The following is a 13,908-nucleotide window of genomic DNA, read 5'->3' as shown; positions in this document are numbered from 1 at the left end:
TTTAGATCTTTGACTATATCATTAATATTGTAGCTTCTTGCTGTTTGAATCCACTTTATGGAGACATTATGGTTTCTCAACCAGTTTGCCCTTCTTGGACTTTTCTGTGACAGTCTGTGGCCAAGCTTGACCTAAACACCAACAAAACAAAGGTGCGCAAAATTGAAAGATATCTGCTAGATAATATTGCATTTAAAGAACATCCTGTGTGGGCTCCTGAGCAGCATCATGGTTATACATTGGGTGTTATCATTTTTCTGACCCGACATATTACACCACATCTGGATCTTTTTCTTTACTTTTCTTGACTTTGTTTACAATGTATGTACAATGTATGTAATTGTACTAGATTGCTTTAAAGTAACATTTTATTGCATATACTCTCAATATAAAGACTGTTGAACCAATCTGCTCTCATAATACCTTGACTATTTTACAGAAAAATATATGATTTTAAGATATATGCCACGTTTGTCACGTTTCCATGTCTATTAATATTTCACTAAAATTTTGTTGCCAAAAGTTTGGCAATAGCGTTTATTCTGTTTGATAGCCTGCAGATAAACCAATTCTTTGCTGAGGTGGCATCCACTGGGGATCAGCAGAAAGTTTGTTTTGGACGCAGAGTTTGTCTCTGATCTCCAGCAGTCCTGATTACTGACGCAGGACTTGCGTAAAGAGCAGACGGGCCCCAGTGAGCCGCTCTCAACAGAGTCAACTTGTTTGCCAAACAAAAAAAAACTTCAGGTTGCACAATTAGGGTAGACTCAGGAGCTTTATGTTAATAATCAGCCAGTCTGTTAATTACTAAGCAGGGGATAAGGGACCTGCTCTCTAACTTTACTCTGGGGAAGTCTCACAATACCTCACTCCAGTGAATTACATGTAATCGTTCATAAACAACCAATAGTAACATTCCATTCTAGGTTTCATAATTTTCTTCAAAAACAACACCAATACTGGTGGTGTGAGTGTGTGTGTGTGTGTGTGTGTGCGTGTGTGTGTGTGTGTGTGTGTGTGTGCGTGTGTGTGTGTGTGTGTGTGTGTGTGTCTGTGTCTGTGTGTGTCTGTGTGTGGGGACAGCTAACCCTTTTGGCTTGAAAGGAAAAAGACGTCAAGGTACTGGACACACTGTTTCACAGGTGATCTCTGGGAAGTGCGGAGTAGAAAACACCACAGTCATGAGTGCTGAGCACCAAAGATGTCAAAAAATAAAAAAACAAAAACAAAAAAAACAAAACATGAATCTTGCATATCTTCCCATGGCATGGTCAGCACTACAAAAAACACACACACATCTAATGGAGTACAAGACTAGCTCAGGTCCTAGACTGGTGCCAACTATGATGGGACTGTCAGTTGCTGGCCTACCTCTGCTCACATTTGCCGATCCCTAGCCTCACCTATCTGCCTTAACTTATGTTGACGCAATAGTGATTATTTCCTGACTTGTCCTCCTTTATTTATGTACAAAGCCAATTTGATGTTTAGGTTCCTCTCTCCTAGCGGATAAGGAATTGATCTCTGTTCATTTAGTTTAAATTACTAATGCTAAGCTCTTAAAGGGTAACTTAGGTATTTTTCAACCTGGACCCTATTTTCCCATCTTTTTGTGTCTAAGTGACTAAAGGGGACAACAATTTTTTAAATTGGTCCAGTATTGAGCGAGATCGCATCGCCTGCAGCCGCGAAACGAGCTGCAATGTAATCCGACGGGGCAAATCGCACCGTCAATGTACCTTTTTCTTTACCTTTCGCTTGATCCGGTCTGTGTGTCAAGCACTTTTAGTGGACGTACATTGACGGTGCGATTTGCCCCGTCGGATTACATTGCAGCCCGTTTCGCAGCTGCCAGCTGAAGCGATCTCGCTCAATACTGGACCAGTTTCAAAAATTGTTGTTCCCTTCAGTCACTTAGACACAAAAAGATGGGAAAATAGGGTCCAGGTTGAAAAATACCGAAGTTACCCATTAACTTCAACACTCAATTTTGGGAACAACTAACTTTTCATCCTGTCAAGATACACCTATGGTTGCTCCAGTAATGAGTCTAATCATAGATGCTTCCATATTCCACAACTCTTCCCAAACAACTCTACACTTTCCCAGTTCATGCATTGTCTCTGCAGAGCTGGAAAAACTGCTTTGGCACCTTTTCCCTCTCTTGTCAAGACATTTGCTCAGCTGCAAATTCCCTGGTTTCAACGAGTGTCGTTTTATTCTATACAGCTTTGCTTGTGCCACGACCAAGGCCTCCAAAGCCCTGGTGCAGTTGTCCTGATTGTTCTTGCTGAACTACTTCTATATGGGCAAAAGTCACATGAATTAACGTTAATGCAGTGCTAGGTAAAGAAATAAATTAGGGAGAAAAGGTGGAAATGTTAAGAAATGTCAATAAAATTAAAAAATTATCTGCAACCTTTATATATCTTCCACAATTTTTCATGTTTTTTAACATTCTAATTAGGGATGGGCATGAGTACTCGAGTGCTCGATTTGGACGTCAGTATTCGTTCAACGGTTCAACGTATAGAGTACTCGCATTTTTATTTTTTTTTGCTTTGTACAAAAAACCATATATGTATATAATAAACATAAACGTAAATTGACCCTGTTCTATATGAAAAGTTAACATTTTTTGGATGGGACTGCTAGCAAAAATGATAGATCTGCGGCTGCGCACGCATCGGATTGGTTACAGGATCTACGTGCCTGGTCGCCAAGTTACAGGCAGAATGGCGACCAGGCATAAGAGTGATGTTTGGAAGTATTTTGACAAAATAGATGAAATGAAATGTGTAGTGCAAGCTATGTAACGTTAAACTTGCGTATCATAGAACAACTAACCATTTGCGCATTAAGCACAAGGAGAAAACAGCGGAGACAGATAACAGGCAGTCTCGCATCACCTCATTTGCTAGCAGTGTTAGCACACGCCGTTGTGATGCCACCAGGGCAGAGAAGATTAGCCAGCTCATCACGAAAATGGTGACTGGAGATATGCTCCCGTTAAGCTTTGTGGAAGGAGAAGGCTTCCGTGAGCTGATGCCGTTTGTTGAGCCGGAGTACAAGCTACCATCGCGGCGAACAACAGCTACGAGAGTGGAGAAGATGTATGAGGAAAGCGTGGTGAAATTGAGGGCTGATCTGCAAAGTGCCAACAAGGTAGCTATTACTACAGACTCGTGGACAGCTCTAACCACAGAGTCATATGTAACCGTCACTTGCCATTTCATTCAGAACTGGGAGTTGAAGACCGCCGTCCTACAGACACGCAGTTCTGATGACAGGCACACCGCACATAACATAGCGGACCACCTCAAAGTAGCCGCTGAGGAGTGGGGCGTGTTGGAGAAAGTTAGTGCGTGTGACCATGACAACGCCAGTAATATGGTGTTGGCAAACCAGCGCCTCCTTGAGTGGGAATCGGTCCTATGTTTTGCACACACTCTCCAGCTTGCTATTAATGATGGCTTTAAGATAGCAAGTGTGAAAGTTAACTGTTTAGCGTTAGCCAAACTTTGGTTCCGCTTGTGTGTTTCCAGTCGGACACGGACCCCTACCCACATTTTCGCTAGTTGTTTTTTTTTGCGAGTACTCGAGTACTCGAATATTGAAATTACTTAAAATGCCCATCCCTAATTCTAATGCTACAGAAATGCATGTTGTTTAGAGAGAAAATCTAGCAGACATTTATCAATACACAGGATATGATGTTAATATCCCTTGTGCCATAATCCAAGGTGAGCATTCATATAGAGGCCCAATTCCGAGTTTAACAGAATGATACACTACCATACCAATGAGTATCATAGAAAACATCAGGTTACACCGTCATAAATCTAAAGCACCATAAGACAGGCAGCAACATTCACCAGCTGCCTACTCTAGTTTCAGGGTGAGTGTAGGCAAATCATTGGGGTTATCAAGTGGGCACCCTCCTTCACCGATGTTTCGTTGAATTAGGCCCACGACACCTCAAGAAGGCTCAACAGTGTATTCCAGTGTCCCAGAAACACCCTCCTCTTTGACCAGACTCAGCAGACCCAAGTCCACTACACTACTGTCGCTGTCACCTGCACCTTGTTAATCAACAACACTACTTTACATCACACACTACCATCAATATCCCTTTCTATTCAGAACATTACACGTTACACGCTACATCTAAACCCTACCAAGTCACCCATACTATGAAGTTTACATCCTACACTTGCCAAGCAGAGAGCAGATACCCGACCAACTCAGCAGTCCGCATATCCACATTGTATCTGATTAGGCAAAGCTAAGTCTGACTGGCCCTGCTGTATCCACGTTGTATCTGCTTACAAAGCTAAGTCTGACTGGCCCCTCTTGTCTGGCAGCTTATTGAATGCCAGGGCCCGCTCAGCTGTCCAGCCACCCTCAATGTTTATATAAGTCACACGATTAATCAGAGGCCCCATTTGTGCAGGCTTTATGTATGGTTGCTACCAAGTTAATCTGCAAACAAATTCTAGCACAAGGCTACCTCAACATTCTACTAGACACTTAGGCACTTTATGCAGGATCTAAGTCGAATTACCAAACAAGCCTACATGCCAAACTTATTCAACTGGCTTTGGGGGTCAATAGTCCTTATGGTGGCACTACAGCAACCGTCTAAAGTTTAGAACTTTGAAAATTCATAACAAATCAGGCGTACGTGCTACGGCTTTGCAAGTTTCACCAAAATGTAGGCCCAAGTGAGCAGAAATGTTTAGATGCTTCGAGCTGCAGGAATTATGAAGTCCATCACTCTGTTTTTCTCAAAAACTGTAAAACTAATTAAACCTATCTCCTCATACATTTTTTGCTCAATTGACACCAAACTTGCTAAACTGCATCTTCAGACTGTCCTCCACAAACAATCCAGCCAGATTTTTGAATTATCAAAAATAAAACAGTACTGTAAAAGGCTACTGCAAATTCTCGCTAAATAAATCTCCAATGTTCATGAAAATAAATGACAAAATTTTGCTGTCATGGTAGATGAAGTGTGTAAAATTTCATAATTGTATCTCAAAAACTGAATTTTTGACAGCATTTTGAATTCTGCCCTCATGTAAACTATTGCAGTCAATGGAAATAGAGCATCTTTAAACATCAGTTTTTCACTTATGGAGCAATCAATCTTTGTAAAAATAAATTACAGACAGTCTATGTTGTCTACATGAAGTACACAAATTTTGTCTTGATAACTGAATTTTTGACACTAGTTTGAAATCTGCCTTTCCATGCATGGACAGCTGTTATCCTGCACCCTGGTGGTTGCCTAAGTCATAGTGTGAAGCCACCTCTAATTTTCCCACATCTCAGGTAGCTCAACTTGAGCACAACTTGCCACTGGTGGCAAAGGTTGTGAGTTCAAGCCCTAGGTGATGCAGAATAAACATGCTGATGCCTACTCTGGCATTGTGCCGTGTGGGTTAGAGACACATGATTTCAAAGATATTTTAATGATAATTATGGTCCAGGCAGTTCTGCTGATGGACCCTCATGTATTTCTCATTCGTCTTCCTCTTTCTCCTCCTCTTCTTCCTCTTTCTCCTCTTCTTCTTCTTCTTCCTCTTCCTCCTCAAATGCCCGGCCCCGACACTGCTGCGCAGCAACTATAATTCTGTTTGGTTCTCCAATTATGACTTCAGGGTTTCAGGAGGGTCTTGACACCTTGATAACTAATATCAAGCCCTCTGCCAAAAACCTGGGATTTATTTTTGACTCCAATTTGTCTTTTAACTCTCAAATACAATCAGTTACTCTGTCTTGTTTTTATCATTTAAGAAATATTTCTAAAATCAAGTCGTTTTTATCTCCCTCTGACCTGGAGAAGTCATCCACGCATTTATATCCTCACGTCTCGACTACTGCAACTCCCTTTATTCTGCTCTCAGTAAAAAAATATTAAATCATCTGCAGCTGGTTCAGAATGCAGCAGCTCGGCTTTTAACTGGAACTAGAGACCACATTACCCCCATTTTAGCATCCCTCCATTGGCTTCCAATTTCCTTTAGAATTCATTTTAAGGGTTAGATTGGATTTTATTGATTACTTTTGAAGCCTTGAATGGATTAGCCCCAACCTACATTTCCAACCTACTCACCCCATATGTACAGGGACGCTCACTAAGGTCATCAAAAAAGGCTTTGCTCCTGGTTCCAAGGGCTAATCTGCAATTAAAGGGGAGAGGGCATTTGCCACCAGGGCACCTAAGCTGTGGAATGACCTCCCTTTTAAACTTTGTACGGTCACCTGTCTTACTTCTTTTAAACGTCAACTAAAAACGCACCTTTTTAAACTTGCTTTTAACTGACTTTTATTATTTTTATTATTTTTATTGGTTTATTGATGCTCATATGTGACTACTTATGCCATATTTTCTTTTGTTTTTATATTATTTTGTTTTTATTTTAATGTTTTATTCTTTACATGATTCATTTTACTTTGTCTAAGCACTTTGTAACAACTGTTAAGAAAAGTGATATATAAATAAAGTTATTATTGTTATTCAATCGTGCATTCCAACCTCGCTGCTCCACCTCACATCTTCCCATGGCACTGTGAGTTCCACAAAATACACAATCCGATGTGACTCTGACTACAACACCAAATCAGGTCTTAAATTTGAGCTGATTATCTCTCTGGGGACAAGAATTCATATAAGCTATTCCTTTGATTTTCGACATTACAGTATATATTTGTGCAAATGAATAAATCTCACCTAAAGCTAAAAAGAAGAGAATCACTGTTTATAAATTCATTAAGAGGCAAATCATGGAGAGACTCAATTGAAAATGAATGGTAGACTGACTTTGTGACAGTAGGAGCTGGGCATGTTGTCACACTTTTTACTCATTGGTGTATTTCTCAGTAGTGCCTTACTACTGAGATACAATATATATTTTTCTAGCTAGATTAAGGTTTTGTCTAAAAAAATGCAATTTTTACATTTTGATTAATTTACTGGAAGAAAACGTTATGATGAAATATCACTTAACAGCTTGTGACAACTTACCCCACGTCAGGGCATGTTGTCACACATGACGGGGCATAGTCATATAGACAAGTATGCTGTGTTTGTGCACACAATTCAATTTCCTCTGAAGTATACAATAATAACATGAAATAGATACTCTTGTATTGGAAACAACATACTTCAGCTCAGAAATCAACACCAACCACACACCAGGTAAAATAACCCCTCCGTCACTTATCATTGGATGCTCAGACAAACATAAATTCTGATACAATTTCTAACAGTATGATATATTAATGTATATGCAATAAATACACATTTAATTGGATTTTTTATTAGGTAAAATGGCTTCTTAGTCACTTAAGGAAAATAGTAATAATAGTAATCTGCCTATGTGGCTGTATGTGAGGCTGGTCCAGCAGAGAGGCCACTTGCTACACAAGCCAAAGGGTTGTGGGTGCAAGTACCAAAATCTTATTTATTCAGAAAAGAATGGATGTAAAGCTATTTCTAATCACAAAAAGGATTTGGATAGTTATGACAACATGCCCCAAAATCATGTGACAACATGCCCCAACCAGGCTTTCCTGATAAAGGTCCCTTCCCTGAGCACAGAGCTTCACTAAACCCTTCAAATCGTTTATCAGGTTATAGCTGACCCTTTCATTTATGTGTCACGATGTATAATTATTTTGATTCCTTTAGAGGAAAAAAGTTTGAAGAAAAACACTAAGATTTTCATTATTTACTTTCAGCTATACAAAGCTTTTATGTTCGATTGTTTTGACTTAGACTGTTGTATTCAACATTATGTAACCTCTTATTAAGAAAGTAAACATTTTTATAATTGGAATTTGGTCAGAAAAAAAGGCACTGACACAACGTACCCACGTGACAACTTACCCCGCTCTCCCCTATCCTGTGTGATTTTACAAAAATATGTGACTATTAACTGTAAACACAACAAGAGTTTTTAATGTTTTAAATTATTACGTGAACCAACATCATAGGAACATCACTTGTGAATTATAAGAAAGATTGAACTGACAGTGTTAACTTATGACCTTTTACCTGCCATAATGAACCAGTCCCAGACAGATAAATGTTTAATAAGTTAGCATTATTGCAAATAATGTTAAGTTATGTGGCACACAAATAAACCCCATGTACAATAAGAGTTTTGCTTAGTTAATTAGTTTCCTATCAACTTTTGAAACCATCTCCCCACTAGACATCTATTCCTAATTAGAAACACAATGTTTAGAGACAATGACATGAAATTAATTTATCTCTGGAGAAATCGAGCCTGTGTCAGACATATTGGAAAAATGGAAAACACATTACAGTAAGGGGAAAGAGGTCCCAGAGATGTTATTCATCAAGGACATCTTGTAGGACAAAATGAATATAAATCTGAAGCCTGGCCAGTCCTAAATTCTGCGGACTGATGAGGACTTTCTCAGGTAAGTTCTCTATCATTCTGAATGTGGGTCATGTATGTAATTAGTGTATGTTTGAAAGAGTGAATGAGGAAACAGATAACCACTCTTTAATTTTTCTTTTCTTTTCTACAAAGTTGGGTATTTCTCTCACTTATCAGGCACTGAACATGCAGTACCTTTTCTGAGGGAATACTCATCAATGAAAATTCAGACGAGACAATGAAGATGCATGTTTTTGAGCAAACAGTTCATTTCTTTTTATTGCTCAGTGTGAATATGGATCTTTGAATTCTTTTCTCTTTAACATTTTCAGGTTTGCTCCAGTCATGCTTGAAAATGATGCAGAATCTGACTGAACTTCCAGGCAATGCAACATCACACACAAGCTTGTCTGTGATATTTAAAGTGTCTGTGGTCACCCCCATCTTTTGCGTCTTCCTCTCCTGCATTGTGATTATGCTGCATATCTTTGCATCTCACAGGCAGTTTCTGGAGAGCTCACGTTACATCCTGTTCTCCTACATGCTGATCAATGACACCCTCCAGCTCCTGTCCTCTGTGCTGCTCTTTCTCTTTGTCATGGGTGAGGTGCAATTTGCCATGGTCTTCTGCGCTCCTCTGCTATTCATATCTACTGCCACTTTCCAGAACACCTCCTTGATCCTGGCTACCATGTCGCTGGAGCGCTACGTGAGCATCGTCTATCCCCTGCAGCGCCCAGCCGCCTGGCGTTCAGACCGCATCTGGAGGATCATCCTGTCCCTGTGGCTCATTAGCTGCATCCTCCCTGCTGTTGACTTCTCCATAGGGGAACCTAAGCCTGGTGTGGATGTCCTCTCTACCCCTGTGATTTGCAAAGTGTCCGTCCTCAACTCATCTCCCCTGCAGACACTGTTCAAGGTCTTCCTAAATGGGCTGTTTTTTGTGGTAGTGGCTGTCATCATCCTCTTCACCTACATGAGGATCCTGCTGGAGACCAGGAAGATGAGGCAGGACCGGGCGTCTGTGAGCAAAGCCATGCACACGGTGCTGCTGCATGGCTTTCAGCTGCTGCTGTGCATGCTGGCCTTCACTCACCCCATCACCGAAGCCCTCATAGTGCTCAATGCCAACTGGGATCCGGACGACATCGCCTTCTTCAACTTCTTCTGCTTCATCCTCATACCGCGCTTTCTCAGCCCGCTCATCTATGGCCTTCGGGATGAGAGTCTGAGGCGCAACATGAGGAGATCCATGCTCTGCTGCCCACACAGGACCGGACCCATCACCTTATCTAGCTCTTCAACTGGCTGATTTGGATTTGTAGAGAATACTCAACACTTATGAAATGTCAAATGATGTATTTATGGTGTTAAAAACATTTATCTTCATACATAAAGAGAATGTAGGATGATGTTGCAGCTTTCTAACCAGCAGATTTACAGACGATATGTAAATAATTTATCCTTCTAGTACACATTTGTGAAGACAATGGGAGAAGCAAAGTCAAAGTTAGAGACCACTAAGAATTGAACTAGAAATTGTCACTGATTGGTTCAAACTTTTTATCTGTTGTGTCCTACACTGCCCTGTGGACACATAAGACCTCTTTTCTCTTTTTATGGATATATTGGCACCACTTTTTGAGATCAGATCAACCGTTTTATAGATCAACTGCTGTTACACATTAACAGTCAGTGCCCTTAAATCTGTGCTAGCAGCATCAATAAAGACTATTTACCCAATTGACTGATTTTTTTTTTTATATCCTACAGAAAGCCAGACGACCGCACCGAGTCTCTCACTCTCAGCAAACAACATTCACGCTGGATTCATAATTTGCTGTGTGACTGTGCTGCAGGCCGGCCTCCAACTCTAAATGCTTTTGGCCTTCTGTCATTCACCTTCATTAAGATACATTACAGATATTTAAGTGCACTTTGGAAACTCAAATCACAACAAAGAGTGTGTGTTGTACTTCAAGCTCTCCTAGCAGATAAGCATACTGACATCTGGATGTACGTCACATTTTGTTTGCAGCTGCAATGTTGTGGTCATGTTTCATATTAGTCATAATGTGTTAGAAGAACTGTGGATTTCTCTGAGGGAACTGTATGATAGTGACAATATAATTAAAACAACTACATAAGAAGAATTATAGAAAGTAACATAAGTAAAATAAAGTGCCAGTTTACTTTGGTTAAGTATTTTTTCTTTTTCCCCAAGTGTATTTACTATGTTCCTATGGTCCTTTGCAGCTTGCTTGTAGTACAGATCATCTACCTGCAGGTGTCACTGTGATTTCAAATTACACTCATTGCCGCTCAGTAGGTAATGTGCTCTCAAGTATTTTTTTTCTTTTTAGAAAACAAACGATCCAACACATTCACAATTTAAAGCAATACAAATTGCCATAAACAATCGAGGTGATAAGTAACTTACACCAAGAGCGATGCAACCAAGCTTAAGAGGCATGAAGAGCTCGCTTATTAATGAGAAACAGTCGGTTGTACCCTAAATTTCTAAACTGTAGCCTATAAAGTATTCCCATCATCATAAAGCAGATAAATCTGATGTGGGGTCTGTCATGCATTTGCATCTGGTTGCCTCCCAGACAGTGAAAGCTGATCCCAGAGCAGTGAGAGCTCCCTGTGCCTCCTCAGTGTGAACGGGACAGAGGCACATTTGATTCACACAAGGCAGGCAAGGCGCAAATACAGAAGATTTCCAATACTAGTCAGAGTAGTGTGAAGCGCTCAGCCACGTGAGGAAACAACTGGAAATCAATCAGCATTATTGGAACAAAGGAAATAACTCAAGACGGCTTCTGCGCCCAAGATGGGTTATCTCAACTATGTTTGCTTTACTTGGGGTCTCCTAACTTCGGCAGTGGTTCCTGTGTCTTTGGTTGAAATGTATACGTCGCTATTGAATGTTAAGCAGGCCATCAATGTTGAACGGAAACTGATCAATTACCAAGGAACTTACATTGACCACGAATTAGAGAGACTCGAGGACATCAAACGGTGAGTGGCACGCATGAGATTTGATGACACACTGATATACTATAAGTGGCACTTTGTACAATTTTAATTCCTGCCTGGGAAGTGCATGTAAACAAACATTTTCATATTCAATTCAATTCAATTCAACTTTACTGTCATAGTAAAGTGCACAGGTAGGGGAGAGCAGGGCATGTTGTCACACTTTTTACTCACTGGTGTATTTCTCAGTAGTGCCTTACTACTGAGATACAATATATATTTTTCTAGCTAGATTATGTTCTTGAAATGAAATACCACTTGACAACTTTTGACAACTTACCCCATGTCAGGGCATGTTGTCACACATGATGGGGCATGTTGTCACATAGACAGTTTGTGCACACAATTCCATTTCCTCTGAAGTATATACAGTATACAATAATAACATGAAAAAGATACTCTTGTATTGAAAACAACATACTTCATATCAGAAATTGACACCCACCACACACCATGTAAAATAACTCCTCCCTCCCTCACCCATCCTGGGATGCTCACACATAAATTCTGATACAATTTCCAATAGTATGATATATTAATGTATATATACACATTTCATTTGATGTTTTATTACATAAAATGGCTTCTTAGTCACTTTAAGAAAAGGGTAATAATAGTAATCTGCCTCTGTGGCTGTATGTGAGGCTGGTCCAGCAGAGAGGCCACTTGCTACACAAGACAAAGGTTTGTGTGGTGCAAGTACCAAAATCATATTTATTCAGAAAATAATGAATGTAAAGCTATTTCTAATTTAAAAAAAAAAAAAGAGGATATGGATAGTTATGACAACATGCCCTGAAATCAATGTGACAACATGCCCTACCCAGGCTTTCCTGACAAAGGTCCCTTCAGCACATAGCTTGACTAAAACATTCAAAATTATTATCAGGTTATTATCAGGCTGACCCTTTATTTTATGTGTCACAATGTATAATTATTTTGATTCCTTCATTCGAAAAAAATGAGAAGAAAAACACTAAGATTTTCATTATTTACTTTCAGGTATACAAATTGCTTTTATGTTACAGTGTTTTGACTTAGACTGTTGTATTCAACAGAGGTAACCTCTTATTAAGAAAGTAAATATTTGTGTAATTGGACTTTTGGCTCTAATATATTAAGTTTCAGAAATAAAGCCACTGAGACAACTTACCCCGCTCTCCCCTATACATACAACAAAAGGTAGCTGTGCACTCCCAGGTGCAGGTGCAGCTGTTATTAAGTATACCAAGAGTTACTTGCAGATGGTGTCAACAATGTGGCTGTTCCAGAAGGTATAAAGTAGCATTCAGCTGCATGCAGTGGTCACTTATTGAAATCACCTCTTGTTTGTTTGTTTGTAGATTTCTCTGCAAACCACGATAGTGTGTGAAAACAGCAAAGTGAAAGAAGTCGAGTCAATTTAGTGTGTGAAAGCAACAAAAGGAAAAAAAGTTGACTCAATATTTTTTGTGTCGGGTTTGTATTTTTACAACGACGCAGCCGAGGGCATCACCAGACAAATTCAGGTCAGGCAGCAGGCAGTCAGTCGGGTAACGCTTAGTGAGATGTCGCTTCGTGAGATGGCCTCTAGAGGGCGTCTTTGACTAAGAGATGGCCTCTTGCCTATGGGCTAAATGCCACATTGAATCCCATACACACTGATAATGCCATATTGAATCTCACACATTGAGCAACACTCTTCGCCGTCAATTTACAGACATCCACATCTTCTGCTGTCCTGCAAACCTGAACAGTAGGTAACGTTATTACCTGTGGTATGTGATGTTGGTGGAATAGGTAATGTAACCGATAAACATGGAATAGGTAATTTAACCGATAAACGTGTCACGCTAGCCGATTGCTCCCACACTGAGCACCACTCTCTGCCGTTAATTTACATAACTACATCCATGTGTTCTGTTGCCCTATAAACTGTAACGTTAGGTAACGTTACCTGTGATATTTAACTGACTTTAGTGGAATAATTTAACCGATAATCATGTCGTAATGTTTCAGTGCATTGAATTGAACACACGCGCCGTGGGTCTGTACAGGATCTGCTTGCTGAATAATTTTTTTCGTAGCAGACAGCGAAGGCACGTCATAATGTGAGCAAACACTAACTGTGCAAACAACGCGATATCACGTATACCACCATAACTGTGTAGGACTTTACGCCACTTCTTGTGCAACTCTCAACAATGGGTAGTCAGTCAGTCAGTCAGTCAGTCAGTCAGTTAGCTACTTTCACTCCTCTAGGCCGGTCCAAGGAGGTTCTATAGGCCCGGCAGAAAAAGGTTCCCTCAGCCTTGAGTTTCCCCTACAATAAATTAGACTGTTTATGTGCATCCTCTTGTATGGAAAAGACATTATCGCACTCAGCAAAAGTCCAGAGGAGCTTGAAGACAAGCACAGATCCTGTGCAGACTCACGGTGCGCCCTCTAGAGGCCATCTGACGAAGCGCAG

General features: G+C 40.2%; 1 protein-coding gene across 1 annotated transcript; it reads left to right on the top strand.

Moving 5' to 3' along the window:
• Positions 1-8,775: 8,775 nt before the first annotated feature.
• LOC139921215 (odorant receptor 131-2-like) lies at positions 8,776-9,729 on the top strand. Its single transcript, XM_071911409.2, has one exon. The coding sequence runs from the start codon at positions 8,776-8,778 to the stop codon at positions 9,727-9,729; it is 954 nt and encodes a 317-aa protein (XP_071767510.1).
• Positions 9,730-13,908: the final 4,179 nt, after the last annotated feature.

This window comes from Centroberyx gerrardi, chromosome 6 (genome assembly GCF_048128805.1).
Source record: "Centroberyx gerrardi isolate f3 chromosome 6, fCenGer3.hap1.cur.20231027, whole genome shotgun sequence".
Taxonomy (NCBI): domain Eukaryota; kingdom Metazoa; phylum Chordata; class Actinopteri; order Beryciformes; family Berycidae; genus Centroberyx; species Centroberyx gerrardi.
Note: the sequence above shows the minus strand (reverse complement) of the source record. Positions and strands in the feature narration are given on the sequence as shown.